This window comes from Dipodomys merriami, unplaced genomic scaffold (assembly GCF_024711535.1).
Source record: "Dipodomys merriami isolate MVZ:Mamm:240054 unplaced genomic scaffold, mDipMer1.0.p SCAF_106, whole genome shotgun sequence".
NCBI lineage: Eukaryota > Metazoa > Chordata > Mammalia > Rodentia > Heteromyidae > Dipodomys > Dipodomys merriami.
The window spans coordinates 2,316,778-2,337,544 of NW_027202338.1; the positions used below are offsets into that span (position 1 = coordinate 2,316,778).

Below are 20,767 nucleotides of genomic sequence, written 5' to 3' on the forward strand. Positions count from 1 at the left end.
CCAGCGCTCTACCACTTTGAGCCACAGCTCTGCTTCTGGTTTTTTAGTGGTTAATTGGAGATAAAGTTTTCATGGACTTTTCTTTCTTTCTTTCTTTCTTTCTTTTGGTCCGGTCATGGGGCTTGAACTCTGGGCCTGGGCGCTGTCCCTCAGCTCTTCAGCTCAAGGCTAGCCCTCTACCCCTTGAGCCACAGCACCACTTCCGGCTTTTTTCTTTTTTGCTTATGTGGTGCTGAGGAATCAAACCCAGGGCCTCTGGCATGCAAGGCAAGTGCTCTACCACTGAGCCACCTTCCCAGCCCTTTCATGGACTTTTCTATCTGGGCTGGATTTCAACCACAATTCTTTTTTTTTTTTGTCGCTTGGCCTGGGCACTGTCCCTCAGCTCAAGGCTCAAGGCTAGTGTTCTAGCACTTGAGCCACAGCACCACTTCTGGATTTTTCTGCTTACGTGGTGCTCAGGAATCAAACCCAGGGCCTCATGCATGCAAGGCAAGCACTCTACCACTGAGCCACCTTCCCAGCCCTCAACCACAATTCTTAGATCTCAGCCTCCTGAATACTAGAATTATAGGCATGAGCCACTGAAGCCCAGTTCCTCCTTCTTCGATGTCTATGTACATCTCCTGTCCATTTGTCCTTGCCTGTCTCCTCCTTGCTTTTCCACACCTACCTCTATCCTCCATTGACTCTGTCTCTGTCCTCTCTGGGTTTCTGTCCTGACCGACTTCTCTTCTGCCCATGTTTCCTCAGGCCCAGCATCTGTGGGATCCCCAATGGAGGAGTCTGTGGCCCATGCCGTGGCTGCTGTGGGCAATCGCCTGTATATCTCTGGAGGCTTTGGGGGGGTAGCCCTGGGTCGCCTGCTGGCACTGACCCTGCCCCCTGACCCCTGCCGCCTGCTCCCCTCGCTGGAAGCCTGTAATCAGTCTGAGGCCTGCACCTGGTGCCATGGGGCCTGCCTGTCTGGAGACCAGGCCCACAGGTAACCATAGCGATCACAGCCCATCACAGGGTGGTGCCACCCCTTGAGTTGTGTGCTAGGCCAGGCATGGAGAGAGGCACGGGCTCACTATGGGAAGGTGGTGAGCCATCACAAGCAAGGACAGCTGGGAGCCGGCTCTGGTGAGGACCCCTGCCTGTGGACTAGGTTCCCAATCTAGAGCAGCTGGATCCCAGCTGGGCCCCAAATAAGCAGCAGAACTTGGGCCTACAAGATAAAAGTGTGCGGCTGTATGAGAGACAGTCTGTACTGGGGATAGGGGGTCGCAAAACTGGAAGGGAGGACAGGTCAGCTCGGAGGTGTTCAGGGACTGGCCAGGCTACTGTGTTCTGCCCAGCTCCATGGTCTCTTACCTAGGTTTTTGGGAATCCAAACACCCCAGAAGCTAAGAGATTCCTGTTGACAGCATCTGACTTGTGCACTCTGCTTGATGATTTTTTTCTTCTTGTTGTTGGCTGTGGGGCTTGAACTCAGGGCCTAGGCTCTGTCCCTGAGTTCTTTCACTCAAGGCTAGTGCTCTATCACTTTGAGCCACAGTGCCACTGCTGGTTTTCTGGTGATTTATTGGAGATAAGTCTCACAGATTTCTTGCTCTATCTGGCTTTCAACCCTGATCCTTAGATTTTAGCCTCCTAAGTGCCAGGCTGTTTGATGATCTTGATATAAAGTAGTTTGATGGCTTTGTCTGTCCATGAAACATGCTGTCACGTCTACAGTAGGCTGTTAATTTGTTCTGGGGTGCTCCCTAGCCCCCTCCCCCCCAGGCCTGTGTGTTACAGGAGGACCCACGGCTCTCCTAAAATCCAGAGAATTATGGAATGTGGGCCTTCAAGGATCACTGTGGGTAATGGGAAGCACACAAAGTTTGAGCTGCAGGAGGCAGGGCAGATCTGGAGCGGTTGTGGGGGGATGGAGTGGCAGAGCGTGGGCAGGGGCAGATCCAGGTGCTGGTGGGGGATGAGAGGAAGGGCCCTGAGTTGGACAGGGGTGAGGAGGAAGGGATGGTTGGAGAGGAACTCAGGAGATAGAGGACTTAGTGACTAATGGGGCAGGGGAGGGCAGTGTGGGTATTTACTGATGGCTGTAGTCCAGGTAGCAGGAAGATGTGGGGGCTACCCATTTCTTTTTGTTGGTGGGGGGTGGGGGCTTGAACTCTGGGCCTGGGCACTGACCCTGAGCTCTTCAGCTCAAGGTGAGCTCTCTACCACTTGAGCCACAGCACCACTTCCAGTTTTCCGGTGGTTTGTTGAAGATAAGAGTCTCACAGGCTTTCTTTCCCGGGCTGGCTTTGAACTGTGGTCCTTAGATCTCAGCCTTCTGAGTAGCTAGGATGACAGGTGTGAGCCATCGGATCCTGGCTGGGGCTACCCATTTCTGAGGGGTGACCAAGGCCGGCCTTGTGTCCTCCAGGCTGGGCTGTGGAGGGCCACCTTGCTCCCCAATGCCTCGCTCCCCTGAGGAATGTCGACGGCTCCGGACCTGCAGCGAGTGCCTGGCCCGCCATCCCCGGACCCTGCAGCCTGGAGATGGAGAGGTGAATGGCCAGGGTGGGGATGGTGAGGACCCTTGGGTGGGAAGGGCTGGCGGTATGTACTAGTGTGTATTCCTCGGGTGTCAGGAGCCACAGAACATCCCAGCCATGATTGAGTGGGAATAGGAGGTGCTGGGGGCCCCCTACATATCCCACTGAGCCCATCTTTCCCCACCAGGCATCTGCACCCCGCTGTAAGTGGTGCACCAACTGCCCCGAAGGCGCCTGCATCGGCCGCAATGGGTCCTGCACATCGGAGAACGACTGTCGGATCAACCAGCGAGAGGTCTTCTGGGCGGGGAACTGCTCCGAGGCTGCGTGCGGGGCGGCCGACTGCGAGCAGTGCACGCGCGAGGGCAAGTGCATGTGGACGCGGCAGTTCAAGAGGACCGGTAAGGCCGTGGGCTTGGTTCCTGGGAGTGGAGCTTGGTCTGAGGGAGGAGGCCAGGACCTGGACTACTGAATGGGATGAAGGAGTCTGGGGCCTGAACTCCTGTGTCTGAGGGAGGAGCTAACTAGATTTGAGGGAGGAGGGCTGGAGCCCAGACCCTTGGGTCTAAGGAAGAAGGCTGGGCCTGCACCCCTGGGTCTGAGGGAAGGGGCTAAACTCCTAGATCTGAGGGAGGAGGGCTAGGGCCTAGATCCTTGGGTCTGAAGAAGGGGGCTAGGCTTGGCCCCCTGGGTCTAAAGGAAGAGGTACTAGACTCCTGGGTCTGAAGGAGGAAGAGCTGAGAGAGGAGCTGAACACTAACTCCTGTGTCCCTCATCCCAGGAGAGACCCGCCGCATCCTCTCCGTGCAGCCCACCTATGACTGGACGTGCTTCAGTCACTCCCTGCTCAACGTGTCCCCGATGCCAGTGGAGTCCTCACCCCCACTGCCCTGTCCCACTCCCTGTCACCTCCTCCCCAACTGCACCTCCTGCCTGGACTCCAAGGGTGCTGACGGCGGCTGGCAGCACTGTGTCTGGAGCAGCAGTCTCCAACAGGTACCTCCCCACCCCCACCCTGGGGCCAGCCCCAGCGGACCCTCACCTTCCTCCCCTCCACCCCATGCAAGGTCACTGGTCAGCTCCCACTCAGAGCAAGCCAGCACTTATGTCAGGTTTCCAGCCTCAGTTCAGTGAGACACGCCCTGGGGGGGAGGGGGCGCTACAAGCAGAGATAGGACGGGAAGGCCAGGACACCTTTGTGTCACGGTTGCAGAAGTGACCAGTAAGGTGTGCAGCCTGAGCAGGCACCACGTGACCGTGACAGTTGGACACCTGACTGCCTAGAACGTCCTGTTGGTTTCTAGTGTCCCTTCCAAAGACGTGTCTATCGAGTCCCTCTCCTGGTAGCCGGCTGCGCAGAGAAAATGGGACACTTGCCATTAGGACTTCCATTTTTAGAGAAAAGAAGCCAGCATTGCTTCTGGCATGTTCCAGCCCAGGAAGGTGGAGTACAAGCATCTAGAATAGAAGGCCCGCCCGGGAGTGACATGTTGGCTAGGAGTGACATGTTGGCTAGTCGCCCTAGCATTGTTCTTTGTCATAGTGCTGGCCTCAAGCAACTGAGTACTCTCCTCCCTAGCCTGCTTCCTTCCCTCCTTCCCTCCTTCCTTCCCTCCTACCCTACCTTCCTTCCTTCCTTCCTTCCTTCCTTCCATCCTCTCTCCCTCCCTCCTTTCTTCCCTCCCTTCTTTCTCTCCCTTTCACCAACTTTTCACTGAGCACTTGCTAGGCTTTGTTGTCTAACAAGCTCTCAGGTTTGTGATGTGGGACATTGTCACACTTGGCCACTTCAGCAGGTCACAGCCGAAAGTGCCACTCAGGACTAGTGAGTGATTCAGGTTTCTCTGCCTCTCCCAGACTGCCCTGCCATCTGTCAGTGAGTGCACTAAATTTAGATCTGGAAGCCCTGCCTAGCAGAGATTTTTTTTTTTTTAAAGAAACTACTGGGTAGGGTGGTGTTTGCCTATAATTTCAGTATTAGGGAAGGAAGAATCAAGAGTTCAAGGCAGCCTGGGCTACATAGTAAGAGCCTGTCCTGCAAACAACAACAAATCCAAGGGGGGCAGGGGAAGAAGCGCACAGAGAATTTATTGAATGCCCGAGACATGGGCGCGTCGGGCTGGTTGGCAGAGAGTGGGCACCTGGCAGTGGAGCAAAGCTCTGCTCATAGCCAGCCCAGCCCTCGGTGGGCTCTGAGCTCCGGCCATAGCAATCAGGGTTTCTATTTCAGGATTTCAGACTGCTTTTAGGCAGCCAGCCCAGATGAATCTCTTCCCTTCTTATCCTTCACTGAAGTCCAAGCAGTAAATAAAACACTTAGACACCCTGTGGTTCCTTCCCAAGGATCTAAGCCTCATTGTGCATGCGCTCTGGGTTTCAGCATGTTAAGTAGTAGCTGTGGACTGATGCCCCACCCCTCACCCATGACCCTTCAGCCCCTCAACTGGGGTGAGAGAAGCCTTTTTCCCAACAGCCAGCTTTAGCTTCATGTTTATTCTAAGAGGCTGTGGGTCTTAATGGTGCTTCTGCCTCTCTTCAGTATCCATCTGGGCCACTGCATACCACTAGCTGAAAGGAACAAGCTGGGAAGGGAAAAGAAAGTCACATCACCAGTAGGTGGTACGATGGGGACGTGGGCAGAAAGCAGAGCCAGGCCTCTGGGACTGGAGCTGCAGCCTGCATCTTTGGAATATGAGGTTTATCTGCTCTCTGCCTAACCCTTTGATTTTGGGGGGGGTTGTTTTGTTTTTTGAGTTATGATGACTAATAAAGCTTGTGGCCCACAGACATTTATAATCAGTTGCCATCACCTCCCTTCTTTGTTCCACTACTGTCAAACTTTTTTTTTTTCGGGAGGGGGAGGTGGTCCGTCATGGGGCTTGAACTCGGGGCCTGGGTGCTGTCCCTCAGCTCTTCAGCTCAAGCCACAGTACCACTTCTGGTTTTCTGATGGTTTATTGGAGATAAAAGTCTCACAGACTTTCCTGCCTGAGCTAGCTTTGAACCGCAATCCTCAGATCCCAGCCACCTGAGTAGCTAGGATTACAGGTGTGAGCCACCAGTGCCTGGCTTTTTTTATTTTGACCCTCTATTCTTCCTCTGCAATTTGTCTACTCATCCAAGTGTCCCCCCTCCAGCTCAAGTTTGCTGGGTCTTCCCACTGCAGGACCTCCCTCGCCAGACTGGTCCTGATATCTAATGAGAAAGACATGAGAGAGAGCTGGCTGGGGCCAAGGAATGGGGGCCTTGGGTGCTGTGGGGAGATCCATACTTGTATTTGACCTTCCTTCTCTACCTCTCTTCCCCTGCCCCCTTTCCCCTCCTGGACAGTGTCTGAGCCCCTCCTACCTACCCCTAAGATGTATGGCCGGAGGCTGTGGGCGGCTGCTGCGGGGACCTGAGAGCTGCTCCCTGGGCTGTGCTCAGGCTACCCAGTGTGCCCTGTGCCTGCGGCGCCCCCACTGTGGCTGGTGCGCCTGGGGGGGCCAGGATGGGGGCGGCCGCTGCATGGAGGGCGGACTCAGCGGCCCCCGTGATGGTGAGAAGGGCTGGGGAGCCAAGCATCAGGGAAAGGGGGGTGCTGGGGGTAGTAGTGCCTAGGTGTGGTCCACAGGAAGTGAGGGTGCAGGCCCCCAATGAATCTATCTCTGGGACCAGGGCTGACATGTGGACGGCCTGGGGCGGCCTGGGCCTTCCTGTCCTGTCCCCCTGAAAACGAGTGTGCAAACGGGCACCACGACTGCAATGAGACCCAGAATTGCCACGACCAGCCCCACGGCTATGAGTGCAGCTGCAAGACGGGCTATACCATGGACAAGTGAGCCTGCAGCCCCTGGGGCTGGGCGGTAGGGTGGGGACAGTGTACCTTGATGGACTAGGCCCAGCACATTGCCTGATGGGAGGAGCGGAGTCTTGAGTGCATTGCCTGATGGGAGGAGGAGAATCTGAGCGCATTGCTTTATGGGAGGAAGAGAATTTGAATCACGGAGTGGGGGGAATTGATCCAAGAAATTGGAGGGCTGTGGCCTTTGTGGTGTGGTTAAGTTATGGAGTGGTCAGGGTGGTGAGGGAGACCAGCAAGCCATGAGTTCCATAGGGACCTGAGAAGAGGAAGGATGGTAGACCAGCTTCCGGGGAGGTAGTGGTGGGCTGCACCCCCCAAGGGAAGAGAAAAATGGAGCCTTGGAGCCAGGGAGATCTACTGGGGTACTGGGGTGGGCAGCGCTTGAAAGGAGGGTAGGGCAGTGGGTGAAATTGGGCTACCTGCCCCTTACCTCTCTTCCCCCTCACCCCCAGTGTGACCGGCCTGTGCCGCCCAGTGTGTGCCCAGGGCTGTGTGAACGGCTCATGCGTGGAGCCTGACCACTGTCGCTGTCACTTTGGCTTTGTGGGCCGCAACTGCTCCACAGAGTGTCACTGCAATCGCCACAGCGAGTGTGCCGGCGTGGGGGCCCGCGACCACTGTCTGCTCTGCCGCAACCACACCAAGGTGGGTGCCTGGGGCCTGGGCCATGACCCCAGACCTGCCCTGGCTTGCCGTCAGCCTGTGTCAAGACCATGTTTATTTATTTGTATGTGTGTGGAACCCAGGGCCTCACCCACATAGCACAGCCCTCATGCTCAGACATCTTGAATCTCATTCTGAGCCCTGAGAAGCCAAGGACAGGGGAACCCCTGTGCCAGGGACGTGTGGGACATCGGGACACTGGTGGTGAACAGAATGGGCAGTGGAGCAGGGAGGGCGTGAAGTGGAGGAAGGGCTTCTGAGCTTAGAACTTAGGGCTGGAAATGAGCAGGTAAAGCGAGGCTAGATCACAGGCCTAGAATGACCAAGTACCAGCCCTGTATGTCCTTCATCCCGTGCGTCCTCAGCCCTTCTGACCACTCTATCCTGGGTTCCCAGGGCAGCCACTGTGAGCAGTGTCTCCCACTGTTTGTGGGGTCAGCCCTGGGAGGTGGCACCTGCCGGCCCTGCCATGCCTTCTGTCGCGGCAACAGTCACGTCTGCGTCTCCAGGAAGGAGCTGGAAATGGCCAGGAGGGAGCCAGAGAAGTACTCACTGGATCCAGAGGAGGTGAAAGAGCCTGGGGCCCTAGACACTGAGTCTGAGGGAGGAGGGCTGGAGCCTGGACTCCTGGGTCTGAGGGAGGAGGGCTGGGTTCAGGCCTTCCTGCAAGCGTCCTGTTCCTTCCTTGGTCAGATTGAAAACTGGGTGACTGAGGGGCCGAGTGAAGACGAAGCCGTGTGTGTGAACTGCCAGAATAACAGCTATGGGGACAAATGCGAGAGCTGCCTCCACGGCTACTTCCTCCTGGATGGGAAGTGCACCAAGTGAGAAGGAGCAGACCCTCGCCCTTCTTCATAACAATAACCCTGGGAGGGGGAGGGATATAGGAGAAAAACATAGGGGAGGGGTAACAATGCTTGACAAGACATGTACTCATTACTTACTCATGTAACTGTAACCCCTCTGTACAGCATCTTTACAATAAAATAAAATTAAAAAAAAAATCCTGGGTGCCAGACCTGACCCCAAACCCCTGCTCACAGTCAGAAGTGGGTGAAATCCCCAGGGAACCCCAGGCTAAGGCAGGGGTAGGGCTAAGCGGGACCCTGGCCCTCAGACTAGAGTTGAAATGCAGGCTACAGAGCAGCCTGGTGGAGCCAGCCTCCACCCCTGCCCTTCCAGCATTCAGGGGACACTGGAGTTCTTCCAAGCTGGATTCCCACCCAGATTGCCCTCTAGTGGCTGTGGCCTTAGGCAATAGCTTGGCCTCTGTGAGCCTCAGAGGTCACACGGGTTCCACACCCGTTTTCTTTCCGTCCTCAGATGCCAGTGTAATGGCCACGCAGACACCTGTAACGAGCAGGATGGGACAGGTTGCCCGTGTCAGAACAACACAGAGACGGGCACTTGCCAGGGCAGTTCCCCCAGTGACCGCCGAGACTGCTACAAGTATCAGGTGCGCCTGGGGAAGTGAGTTCTGAGAGGCCATGTGCCCAGAGGGCCAGAGCTGGCATGCAGTGGGCAGGCCTGGGCACGACTAATAGTTTGGTTCTGAATTTGTGATTTGGGGTTTATTTCAGCTTAATAAATAGACTTGTTTTATTTTAGTTGTTAAAAAAAAACAATTATTATAAAACCCACCAGAAAACTGGAAGTGGCACTGTGGCTCAAGTGATAGGGTGGCAGCCTTGAGCTGAAGAGCTGAGGGACAGCACCCAGGCCCAGAGTTCAAGCCCCATGACCGACAAAAACAGAAACAAAAACAATTGTTACTATAAAGGTAATGTCCACGCTGGGTGCCCGTGGCTCTCACCTATAAATCCTAGCTATTCAGGAGGCTGAAATCTAAGGATCACCATTCAAAGCCAGCCTGGGCAGGAAAGTCTGTGAGACTTGTATCTCCACATAATCACCAGAAAACTGGAAGTGGTGCTGTGGCTCAAGTGGTAGAGCACTTGCCTGGAGCTGAAGAGCTGAGGGACAGTGCATAGACCCAGAGTTCAAACCCCATAACCGACATAAATGAATAAATAAATAAATAAATAAAGGCGATGTGCAGAAGTTACATAAGTCAGGTAATTTTTTAAAAATTTTTTATTTTGTTATTCATTGAGCTTTGAACTCAGTCCCTGAGCCCTGAGCCTTTTCCCTCAAGGTTAGTGCTCTAACACTTGGAGCCATAGCTCCACTTTCAGTTTTCTGATGGTTCATTGGAGAAAAGAATCTCATGCATAGACTTTCCTGCCCAGGCTGGTTTTGAACCACTATACTCAGATCTCAGCCTCCTGAGTAGCTAGGATGACAGGCGTGAGCCACCAGCACCTGGCCATAGTACATTTCTTTTTCTTTTCTTTTTTTTTTTTTTTTTGTCTGTTGTGGGGCCTGAACTCTGGGCCTGGGCGCTGTCCCTCAGCTCTTCAGCTCAAGGCTAGCTCTCTACCACTTAAGCCACAGCGCCACTTCCGGCTTTTTCTGCTTATGTGGTGCTGAGGAGTCAAACCCAGGGCCTCATGCATGCAAGGCAAGCACTCTACCACTGAGCCACCTTCCCAGCCCCCATAGTACATTTTTTTTTTTGGACAGTGTCACCCTTTTCTTGCTCTCTCAATTTTTTTTTTTTTTTTTTTTTGTCGGTCATGAGGCTTGAACTCTGGGCTTGGGCGCTGTCTCTGTGCTCTTCAGCTCAAGGTGAGCACTTTACCATTTGAGCCACAGCGCCACTTCCAGTTTTCTAGTGGTTTATTGGAGATGGACTTTCCTTGCCCAGGCTGGCTTTGAACTGTGATCCTCAGATCTCAGCCTCCTCAGTAGCTAGGATGACAGGCGTGAGTCACCAGTGCCCGGTGCTCTCTCTCAAGTTTTTCCCTCATATCCCCACCCACAAGTTGTAAAGTTCATTTTTGGGGTGGTATAAGATCAGTACTTAAACTCGGTTCCTGACACTTTTGCTCATAGGCTGGTGCTCTACCAAGTGAGCCACGCCTCCAAACCCAGCTGCGCTCAAGTAGCAGTTTCTCCCTCTTCAAATCATCATAGCACTTGTGAGGAGGTTGAGCCAGAATCCAGTAGCGCACTTTCCTGCTGTGCCCCAGGGTGCCCGTCTGCAGCAGGGAGCCAGTGTCTGCATGGGCAGGGACATCCGGGACCCGTGGCACAAGGGCATGGCCAGTTGGGGCTCAGGGTATTGACCACTTAGCATCAGATCGAGGGTATGGGTCAGTCCCTTTTGGGGGAAACAGCCCTGGGCCGAGCTCCACCTGATGGCCTCTCCGTCCCTGTCCTGCCCACAGTGTGCCAAGTGCCGAGAATCTTTCCACGGGAGCCCGCTAGGCGGCCAACAGTGCTACCGCCTCATCTCCGTGGAGCAGGAGTGCTGCCTCGACCCCACCTCCCAAACCAACTGCTTCCATGAGCCCAAGCGCCGGGCCCTGGGCCCCGGCCGCACTGTCCTCTTTGGGGTGCAGCCCAAGTTCACCAATGTGGATATCCGCCTGACCCTGGACGTAACCTTCGGGGCCGTGGACCTCTATGTCTCCACGTCCTATGACACCTTTGTGGTCCGCGTGGCCCCCGACACGGGCATCCACACCGTGCACATCCAGCCGCCCCTCCCTCCACCCCCACCCCCACCTCCTGCTGATGGGGGACCCCGGGCCGCTGCGGGGGACTCCGGGGGACAGGGGGCTGGGAATGGGCCCAGCATCCCCGCCGAGCCACGAGTGCGGGAAGTGTGGCCAAGAGGTCTGATCACCTACGTGACAGTGACGGAACCAGCGGCCGTGCTGGTGGTGCGTGGCGTGCGGGACCGGCTGGTGATCACCTACCCGCATGAACACCACGCCCTCAAGTCCAGCCGCTTCTACCTGCTGCTGCTGGGTGTGGGAGACCCCAGTGGGCCTGGCGCCAACGGCTCAGCCGACTCACAGGGCCTCCTCTTCTTCCGGCAAGACCAGGCCCACATCGACCTATTTGTCTTCTTCTCCGTCTTCTTCTCCTGCTTCTTCCTCTTCCTCTCCCTGTGCGTGCTCCTGTGGAAAGCCAAGCAGGCCCTGGACCAGCGACAGGAGCAGCGCCGGCATCTGCAGGAGATGACCAAGATGGCTAGCCGCCCCTTCGCCAAGGTCACCGTCTGCTTCCCACCAGACCCCACGGCCCCTGCCTGGAAGCCCACCGGACTCCCACCGCCTGCCTTCCGCCGTTCGGAGCCTTTCCTGGCACCCCTCTTACTGACAGGGGCGGGGGGCCCTTGGGGACCCATGGGCGGGGGGTGCTACCCCTCAGCCATCCCTGCCACCACTGCTGGCTTACGAGCGGGGCCCATCACCCTGGAGCCCACGGAGGATGGCATGGCCGGGGTGGCCACTCTGCTGCTCCAGCTGCCCGGAGGGCCCCACGCGCCCAATGGTGCCTGCCTGGGCTCGGCCCTCGTCACCCTGCGACACAGGCTGCATGAGTACTGTGGGGGCAGTGGGGGGGCAGCGGGCAGCGGGCACGGGGCGGGTGCGGGCCGAAAGGGACTGTTGAATCAAGACAACCTCACCAGCATGTCTCTCTGACCCACCAAGGGGTCCCCTTGGTGGGGGGAGGACCACTCTGGCCTGGAGTGGGGCCCCTGGATACTCTGAAACCACCATCCCTCCTCCCTCTTGTCCCCCTGTGCTGTGCATTTGGCGACTATTTATTGAGCAGCTACTGAATGCCAGGCACTGTTGCAGGCCCAGAGCAAAGCAGGAGGTTTGCAGATCTCAAGGGACTTAAGGCCCTGGGAAGGGAGACAATCCACATGTCCCCATGGTGCATGCACATGTACCCACGCGGTGTGTCAGAGAGAAGTGTGATGGGGGTAGGTGGGGTAGAGGGACTGTGGGGTGAAGCGGGGCTTTCAGAGAAGCTAGACCGAGAAGGCCAAGGGAACTGGTCATGGCCACGGGAAGAGCTTCATAGTTCCAGGTAGAAGATACCGTGGGGGCCTTTGTCTGGAGGTGGGCACCAGATGAGGTGCTTGGGTCTATGCTGAGGGCAGCAGGAAGGTGCATGAGGGTTCTGTGGGAGAGCTGTGAGCCATTCTGCAGTGGTGAGGAGGATGTGCTAAAGGGAGAGGAGGGGCGGTGGGGCTGAGAGACGGTGGTGGACTGGGTGAGGGGGCTCAGGATCAGATGCAGGGTGAAAAATAGAAGGGCCTGAGGGCGGTGTGCTGTCAGGGAGGTGCAGGGCACATCCAGGATGCGGTGACACATCCAGTTGACTGCGGTTCAAGATGGGGCTGGTGAGGAAGGCGCGGTCCAGTGTTGATCCGAGGAGGCCTTGAGGCAGCTGTGCAGTCAAATCCAGTGGTTTTCCTGCAAACCACCGACTGAGTGCAGGGGATTGGCAGTGCTGGAGAAGGCAGTGGCTGGGAAGAGGTCGGATGGCTGGATGTTTCCTGGGCTGGAGGGATAGAGTTCAGATCTGGGGACCAGGGGTCCCCTGTGAATCTAGAGCTGAGCCTATTGAGAGAGGCACAAAATCTGCTGAAATGTCTGGGGGGGGCAGTAGAGAGACATGGTGGGGTCATCACCCCACAGCTCCCTTCCAATGCTCTTTTGAGACTTTGGGGCTCTCCTAGGGCTCACCCTACCCATCCAAACTTGGACTTGTGAGCTGCTCTGCTCCGAGGACTGACCTCAATCCTAGCCACCTTCCTGAAGTGGAGGCTTTTGCTTTCCCAGAACTTCCTCCTCCCAGCTGCTTGGTTTTGCTCTTGAGGGCTGGGCCCTGCATTTCCTCTTACTTGAGGCCCCAGCTAAGCCCCTATCCCCACAGTATGTGCATGTCCAGGGCAGCTGTGGGCCACACTTGAGGAACTGGGAGTGGCTGAAGCAACAAATAAAAGTGTGGGGAAGACTCGGTTGGAACTGCGTTGGTCTCCATGTGGGAGAGGAAGGGATGGGCTCTGAACCAGCGTCTGAATGCTGGTAATGGTGAATGCCACCTGTCCTTGTGCTACCTCCAAACCACACCATATCCTCAGATCTTGCTTCTACAGTTGCAAGTGAATGCAAGAGGCTCACCCTGAGTGTAGAGAGCATGGGCGTGGAAGGTCAGAGGCCCGGGTTTTAGGCTGTGGCTTAACCAATGCCGTGGAAACTTTGGAGAAAAGGAATACACTTTACATAGGGCCTGTACTCCTCCACACATTGTGCTGGTTGCTCGGTATGAGTCTTCAGTTCCACATCCATCATTTCTGGGAGTTTTGTTCTATTTGTCTTGTGTTTTTTCTTTCTTTTTTCTTTTTCTTGGCTATACTGGGATTTGAACTCAGAGATTATTCATAGTAGATTTTTTTTGTTGTTGTTGGTCGTGGGGCCTGAACTCTGGACCTGGGCACTGTCCCTCAGCTCTTCAGCTCAAGGCTCTACCACTTGAGCCACAGCACCACTTCCAGCTTTTTCTGCTTATGTTTTGCTGAGGAATGGAACCCAGGACCTCATTCATGCAAGGCAAGCATTCTACCACTGAGCCACCTTCCCAGCCCTCATAGTAGCTTTTTGACATCTTAGTATTATTTTCAAAGGAGAAAGTAGGGTTAGGAAGGCTTATGAATTCACTGAAGTAACACAGCTTTGACAACACCATTGAAGAATGGATTCCAAGTCTGCTTTCTGGTGATCAGTGGACTAGAAGTGAATTTGTTGAGCGGCAAGGAAGTGGGAGAGAAAATGACTACGGGATGCTAGCAGACCAGAAGATGGTGGACCTAGAGACTTGTTTTGAGGGACCATCTTGCTCAAAGACTGATTCAGGAAAAAGCTGATCCAGGAAGACTGGTAAGCCCGGACTATCTTCCTAATTTTGCTTGCTTTTAGAATGTGGGCAGAATGTCAGATGGGGAATCTGCAGCTGCGGTTTGGGAGGTTTCACTTGGTTAAAGGAGGCTGGGAAGTCATGTTCTCAGCCATCCTGTCAGACTGGGGCCACCTCCATCCACACCCCGACACCTTGGATGGCTTCCCCACCTCCCTCTCCACCCAGATTCCTTCCTTGGGATACAAAGGCAGTAGGCGGGGTTGGTTTTCAGTTTTTTTTATTATATTATTAATTATTACTGTGGATGTATTTTTGGAGGTGGGACCAGGGCAGTGGGCAGGAGTGGCCCCAGGAGGCCAGGAGCGATCCGTGGACTTAAAAGGGGAGAAAGGAGGGGGCAGCTCTACTCTCGGATCTTCAGCTCCCGCGCCATCTGGCAGAGGGCGCAGGGCAGACAAAAGGTGAGGGCCGCCCAATCGTGTCCGACGGAGCCCTAGACGGGAGAGAAAGGTCAGGAGTCCCGCGTAGGGTTCCCGGAGGCAGCCCCCGCTCCCCCCGGCCCCCGCCCCCGCGCTCCTCCCGGGCGCGCACCTGGATGTGGTAGCGCTCGCGCATGCCGGTGCGGAGCGAGTGCAGGCCACCGGGCAGGTACGGCGCGCAGCAGCACTCGCCAAAGTCATCCGAGATGCGGCAGGCGAGGCACAGCGGGGCGAAAGTGCCGCACAGACCTGGACGAGGAGGGACGGTCAGGGGGCGTGGCCTGCGCGCGCCCAATCAGCGTTTGCGGGAGTGCTGACTGTGGGCGTGGCCAGTAAGCGCCCAATCCACACCAAGGGCGTGGTCGTGGTTGAGGGGGCGTGGCCATAGAGATGAGGACCCGAGAGAGAATTCAGCGGACGAAAACCAAGTCCCGGGGAGGAATTAATAGGCGTCCAGGGGCCTTAGGGGCTAGCAGCGAAGGGAGGTCAGGCTTCTAGGAATCTTGGAGGGACCCAGGCGAGCAGGCGGGCGGAGTGGATTAGAGAACAGGAACTGAGCCGGGCCCTGGTAGCTCACGCCTGTTCGGAGGCTGAGATCTAAGGATCGCGGTTCATAGACAGCCTGGGCAGGAAAGTCCTGTGGGACTCTTATCTCCAATTAACCACCAAAAAAACCGGAAGTGGGGCTGGGCTGCAAAGTGGTAGAATGCTAGCCTTGAGCAAAAAGAGCTCAGACCCTGAGTTCAAGCCCCACAACCGACCAGAGAGAGAGAGAACAGGAACTGAGATTACAAAGAAAGGAAATGGAGAGGACTGGAAGCGCCCTTCCCGCCCTCTGGGGTCACTCACAGACAGGCATGTCGTTGCAGCAATCCGTGAGACCTGTGTGCCAGTCACTGAGCTGGGTCTGGTAGCAGGTGCTGGCACACTGGGGCTGAGTGGTCACTGGATACGACATGGCTGCGGAGTTAGGAAGAGAAGGATGATCAGCAGGCAGCCTGGCATAGCTTCCTGTGCCCCTGCCACCCATTCCCTCTGCCGGGCAGGCTGGGCGGAGCCACATAGGCCGCCCACTGAAGAGACATGGCTGCAACCTCCCCAGTCCCTTTTGCCACATCTGGGCACTGACACCCCAGTCTGTCCCTGTTGCCATTGCCAAATGCACTTCTGGTTGCCTTAGGGGAATGGGGAATGGAGGGAATCACAACTTGTCAGGGCTGGGACATGTAGCCTCCTCCTCCTCCTTCACATCTGGGCCTGGGGTACTGGGTTCCAGCATTTTTTTTTCCAGGGGCCTCTGGGTTAGAAGCAGGTGCCATTTGTCTTCAAAGCCAGTGTGCCCAGAGGGGGAGGGAGGCAGCCAGGTTCCAGGTACTGGGAGGGTTGCTGGTCCATCCAGCTATCCCACCTTTGCCTTTCACGTTGTCGTGCATCTCAAACTGCATTTTCGCTGGCCCTGAGCAGGTAGCGGTGAGGACGGGCGGATGCTGGTGGCTGAGATAACAGCGGCAGATTCTGTCCAAGGGACGCTGGATACTGGGGAGGGGAGGGCAAGGGGCTGGGGCGCTGGGGACTAGGCTGTCTGAGGGGAGGGAGTTGGGAAGAAAGAAGCTAAGTCAGCCTGCTGGCTGGGAGAGACATGGAATCAATCAGGAGGGATAAAGGAGGGGGGGGGGCGAGAAACTCGCCCATCTCAACATCTGCCCGACAGACCCCAGAGCACCCTCCTCAGAGCAGAGGCAGAGTGGGAAACAGAGACAGCCAGAGGCAGAGACAGGTGCCTTCAGAGATGCTTCCAGTAACACCCACACGCGCCCAGCGCTGGGACTCCTCTGCAAGTCCATTTTACAGAAGGAGCCACTGAGGCTCCAAGAAGTGAAGACAAACATCTTACATCTGATGGCCCAGAGCAGAGGAACCAAAAGAGAGGGTTGCTGGGGCTCAGCCCCCAGGCTTGTCAAACTCCATTATCTCCAATCCAGGGCCGTGAGAAAGGAAGATGTGGCCAAAGAGTGAGACCTTGAGACAGGATCAAAAGACTCAGAGCCTAGTGCTGGTGGTTCATTCCTGTCATCCTAGCTACTCTGGAGGCTGAGATCTGAGGATCATGGTTCAAAGCCAGCTGAAGCAGAAAAGTTCATGAGACTCTTATCTCCAATGAACTACCAAAAATCCAGAAATGGAGTTGTGGCTCAAAATGAGCCTTGAGCAGGAAAGCTCAGGGATAACACCCAGGCCCTGAGTTCAAGCCCCACAACCACTACCACCAACAACAAAAAGACACAGATATGAGCAAGGGAGAAGGGAGGGCAGAGGAGTGTCTGAGAAGAGGGCGATTTGCCTTCTACCTACCTGCAGGAGCACGGTGATGCAGGGATGGGCAGGTGGAGGTGACTTGCTGGCACTGAGTTCCTAGTCTCAGGCTAGGAGCTGCTTATATGGGCCATGCCACTCTGTCCTGGGTGGGGCTCTGACAGAGGCACCCAAGGAGCCAAGCCGGTCTGGCTGACCCTCTTCCCCTCCCCCTACTAGGATTTCCCTCCCTCCCTTTCGATTCCTCACCCACCCCCTCTTACTTCCCTCACCTCTCCAGGACCAAGAAAATAGTGTATGTGGAGGGTAGGAGGGTAGCTGTCTGGGAGATAGAAACAAGAGAAGGAAGATACAGGCAGACAGGCATGGAGGAAGGGAAAAATAGGCACAGCTGGGTCATCTTGATAAGATCTAAATAGATGGGGACAGAGAGTGGGATGAGGGACAGAGGGGGGCAGGGAAGCGGCAAAGGGGAGGGAGGGAGATATTCAGAGATGAGAAGAGAGAACAGGAAAACTGTGAAAAAATGATGAGAGACAGAGGCACGGAGATGGGAAGAGAAATAATTTAAAAGAGAAGCTAGGATCCAGAGGAGGAGGGGCAGGTGAAGGGCAGCACAGGAGGACCAGGGAAGGGTAGGGTGGGCACAGGCAGGGGTGGACGCATGAGAGGAAGGCTGGGTGGTGCAGCAGGAGGAGTGGAATGGGGCTCCTCTTTGGGACTCCCTCAGCATGCTTAGTGACCTGCTGGCTCCTGTCCCTGGAGAGGGGGACCCTGTCCTCCTATTCCAGGCCTCGGCACACAGGCAATGTTTTGAGGCATGATTCTTGTGGGGCCAAAGTGAATGATCACTCCCCACCTCTACTCCACATTGGAAAGTGGGGGTATGGACTGAAGGGCAAAAATGACGATCCAGGATTTGTCTGGGTCCTAATTGCGTATGAGGGAGGAGGCTGGGGCTGGGGCCCCTGGGTCTGAGGGAGGAGGCTGAGGTCTGGACCACTGGGTCTTCTTCGGATACAGCAGGAATCCTGGGGTCACAAGAGGTCCTGAGGCCCCAAATTGCTGGTCTCCAGGAAGGAGGGAGCTGGGGACTGAATGTTTGATTCACCAAAGTTTTCCCCCCCTCTAACAGGCCTGACAAGATTGGAGGTGACTCAATGGGGGAAGCGGTATTAGAGGTGGGTGGGGTCCCCAACACGGGTGTCACCCCCAAAAATGTAGGAGGCACCAGAAAATTTGGGTGTCACCTGTAGAGAAGTGTCATCACTCCACTGTGTATGGATATGGAGTGGCAGCAGGTGGCTCACTGCAGGGAAAGCTGGGATCACAGCTCCCTCCCTCCGTTCCAACACCCCAGGGCCCACACCTTGGTCTCCTGGTTCTACTCAGACCAATGGGTAGCAAGCGCTCCATCACCCTGCCTGTGCATGTCTGTCTTGGGTCTGGCTGCCTGTATCCTAGGTGGATATGTCCCCCACTTCATTTTTTTTTTTATGGTGGTCCTGGGGCTTGAACTCAGGGCCTGGGCATGTTGTCTCTGAGCTTTTGTGCTCAAGGCTGGTGCTCTTACCGCCTGAGCCACAGGTCCACTTCCAGATTTGGGGTGGTTCATTGGAGTTTCATAGACAGCTGGGTGCTGGTGGCTCATGCCTGTAATCCTAGCTACAAGGAGGCTGAGATCTGAGGATCATGGTTTGAAGCCAGTCTGGGCAGGAAAGTCCGTGAGACTCTCATCTCCTATAACCTGCTCAAAAAGAGCCAGAAGTGGTACTATGGCTCAAGTGGTTGAACATTAGCCTTGAGCAAAAGAGCTCAGGGATAGCATCCAGGCCCTGAGTTCAAACCCCACAATTCAGGGAGGCGGGGGAGGGGAAGAGTCTCATAGGCTTTCCTGCCCTGAACTGTTATCCTCAGATCACAGCCTCCTGAGTAGCTAGGATGACAGGTGCGAGCTGTCTGTACCCAGTCCCACTTTATTTTTATATTTTGTCAATCATGGGTCTTGAACTTGGGGCCTGGGTGCTGTCCCTGAGCTCTTCAGCTCAAGGCTAGCACTCTACCACTTGAGCCACAGTGCTGCTTCCAGTTTTCTGGAGATAAGAGTCTCCCAGACTTTCCTGCCCACTTTGAACTGTGATCCTCAGAGCTCAGCCTCCTGAGTAGCTAGGATTACAGGTGTGAGCCAATGGCGCCTGGCTTCCCACTTCATTCTTTTTTTTTTTTTTTTTTTTTTTGCCAGTTCTGGGGCACTGTCTCTGAGCTTCTTGGCTCAAGGTTAGCACTCTATCACTTGAGCCACAGCCCCACTTCTGGCCTTTTCTGTGTGTGTGGTACTGAGGAATCGAACCCAGGGCTTCGTGCATGCTAGGCAAGCACTCTACCACTGAGCCACCTTCCCAGCCCCTCCCACTTCATTCTTATCACCCTGTCTCCTCATCTCTTCCCCCTCTGAATCTGTTTCTTTCCTTATCTCTGCAAATTTCTGGATCTGTCTCCCTGTCTCTTGGTCTCTCCTCTCTGAGCCTCACACCATAGAAGGCAGACACAGGCCCCTTACCTCCAAGCTGTGCAGCCCCGGGGACACTGACTCAGCCAGGTCAGTCATAGCTGAGGATCCTAGGACTTCCAAGATGACAGTGTGAGCTGTCCTCAAGTTTCTGTTTCTGACACAGCCTGGGCACCCTGATGAGTTCTAACTACTTTTGTAGAGAAGGAAATCAGGGCTGGAAAAGCTGTGAGGTGGCCTGATTCCCAGTGAGGAGAGCCAAGGGCGGGAAGAGGGGAGGCCTGGAAGTAGCTCTGTGGCTCCTGTGGTAGAGTGCCAACCTTGAGCTGAAGAGCTCAGGGACAGCGCCCAGGCCCAGAGTTCAAGTCCCATGACCAACAAGAGAGAGAGAGAGAGACATGTGTGTGTGTGTGTGTGTGTGTGTGTGTAATAGTTCAACTTGAATTTCAGACAATTTGTGCAAGCTAGGCAAGCATTCTACCACTGAGCTATATCCCCATCCTCTTTATTGGAGATAAGTGTCTCAGGGACTTTCCTACCCAGGCTGGCTTTGAATGGGATCCTCAGATCTCAGCCTCCTGAGTTGCTGGGATTACAGGCATGAGATACCAGTGCCTGGCTTACTTCTCATTTTTTTTTTTTTTTGGTCGGTCGTGGGGCTTGAACTCTGGGCCTGGGCACTGTCCCTCAGCTCTTCAGCTCAAGGCGAGCGCTCTACCACTTGAGCTACAGCGCCACTTCCGGTTTTCTGGTGGTTTATTGGAGATAGGAGTCTCACGGTCTCTCCTGCCGGGGCTGGCTTTGAACCGTGATCCTCAGATCTCAGCCTCCTGAGTAGCTAGGATTACAGGCGTGAGCCACCAGTGCCCGGCTACTTCTCATATTTTTATTTGTCAAATCTGGAACGTTTGCTTCAAAGATAGAGAATTCAAGGACTGTGGCCCAATTTTTCCCAGAATCTTAAAAAAAAAAAAGGAAGTGAGGTTCCTTAGCTGCCTGCTCCCTGAGCACCCACGAATCTAGACAGGTTCCAGTCCTTCTTCCTAGAACCCCAGTGTCTATGTCTGAGCCCCATTGCCCAATGTGGGTTTCACAAGGCAAGTTGTGCCATCTGTGGCCTGGCAGAACCAGTCCAGCCAAGCGGACAAGTGGTGGTGGTTGGGGGGAGGCCTTTCTATTCTAAGTCTGCACTTCCTTGAGGACCTGCCCAGCAGAACGGGAGAGACACAGGAACGCTCTGGGTATGTGGGTTGGGCTTGGGTGTGATGTGTGTCCATGTGTAGTGGTGTGACACGATATGTCTCTCTCGGTACTGCTTCTGTGGTCTGGGGTGCCCCACACCAGGGGTGGCTTTTGTGTGTCACATTACACGCCTGTGATGCTATGCATTGTGCATCTGTGCTTGGAAATGTTCTGTGGATGTGGTTCTATCATTCAGAGTGGATTATAAACAGCAATTATTAGCCAGGTGTTGGTGGCTCACGCTATCATCCTAGCTACTCAGGAGGCTGAGATGGGAGGATTGTGGTTAGAAGCCAGCCTAGGAAAGTCTGAGATTCTTATTGCCAATGAATGACCAAAAGCCAGAAGTAGAGCTGTGGCTCAAAGTGGTAGAGCACTAGCCTTGTGCACAAAAGCTCAAGGACAG

The 20,767-nt window shown here is 55.2% G+C and overlaps 2 protein-coding genes across 3 annotated transcripts in view; one reads left to right on the top strand and one right to left on the bottom strand.

Moving 5' to 3' along the window:
• LOC138813324 (multiple epidermal growth factor-like domains protein 8) overlaps window positions 1–12,915 on the top strand; it is a 40,573-nt gene extending 27,658 nt beyond the window's left edge. Inside the window, exons 31-41 of one of the 2 annotated variants that reach the window (XM_070001737.1) lie at window positions 754–985; window positions 2,414–2,537; window positions 2,713–2,926; window positions 3,307–3,521; window positions 5,856–6,063; window positions 6,183–6,342; window positions 6,822–7,014; window positions 7,429–7,599; window positions 7,726–7,856; window positions 8,356–8,488; window positions 10,323–12,915. In XM_070001737.1, coding sequence (XP_069857838.1) covers window positions 754–985; window positions 2,414–2,537; window positions 2,713–2,926; window positions 3,307–3,521; window positions 5,856–6,063; window positions 6,183–6,342; window positions 6,822–7,014; window positions 7,429–7,599; window positions 7,726–7,856; window positions 8,356–8,488; window positions 10,323–11,588 — 3,047 coding nt within the window. In that variant the 3' untranslated portion in view covers window positions 11,589–12,915. The remainder of the gene's footprint in view (window positions 1–753; window positions 986–2,413; window positions 2,538–2,712; window positions 2,927–3,306; window positions 3,522–5,855; window positions 6,064–6,182; window positions 6,343–6,821; window positions 7,015–7,428; window positions 7,600–7,725; window positions 7,857–8,355; window positions 8,489–10,322) is intronic. The other variant, XM_070001746.1, reaches the window with a different exon arrangement.
• Window positions 12,916–14,091: 1,176 nt separating this feature from the next.
• LOC138813713 (cornifelin-like) lies at window positions 14,092–15,786 on the bottom strand. The gene is made up of 4 exons (XM_070002100.1): window positions 15,706–15,786; window positions 15,147–15,257; window positions 14,410–14,546; window positions 14,092–14,311 (listed from the first exon to the last, which is right to left on the bottom strand). The coding sequence occupies exons 1-4, from the start codon at window positions 15,740–15,742 to the stop codon at window positions 14,222–14,224; spliced, it is 375 nt and encodes a 124-aa protein (XP_069858201.1). The 5' UTR covers window positions 15,743–15,786; the 3' UTR covers window positions 14,092–14,221.
• Window positions 15,787–20,767: the final 4,981 nt, after the last annotated feature.

Bases quoted from the DNA above. Each gene is read 5' to 3' on its own strand.
- LOC138813713 (XM_070002100.1), bottom strand. From the start codon at position 15,742: ATGCAGTTTGAGATGCACGACAACGTGAAAGGCAAAG. The intron at 15,258-15,705 runs GTGGGATAGCTG...CTAACTCCGCAG, and splicing joins CGACAACGTGAAAGGCAAAG to CCATGTCGTATCCAGTGACC. The intron at 14,547-15,146 runs GTGAGTGACCCC...CTCCTCGTCCAG, and splicing joins CTGCAACGACATGCCTGTCT to GTCTGTGCGGCACTTTCGCC.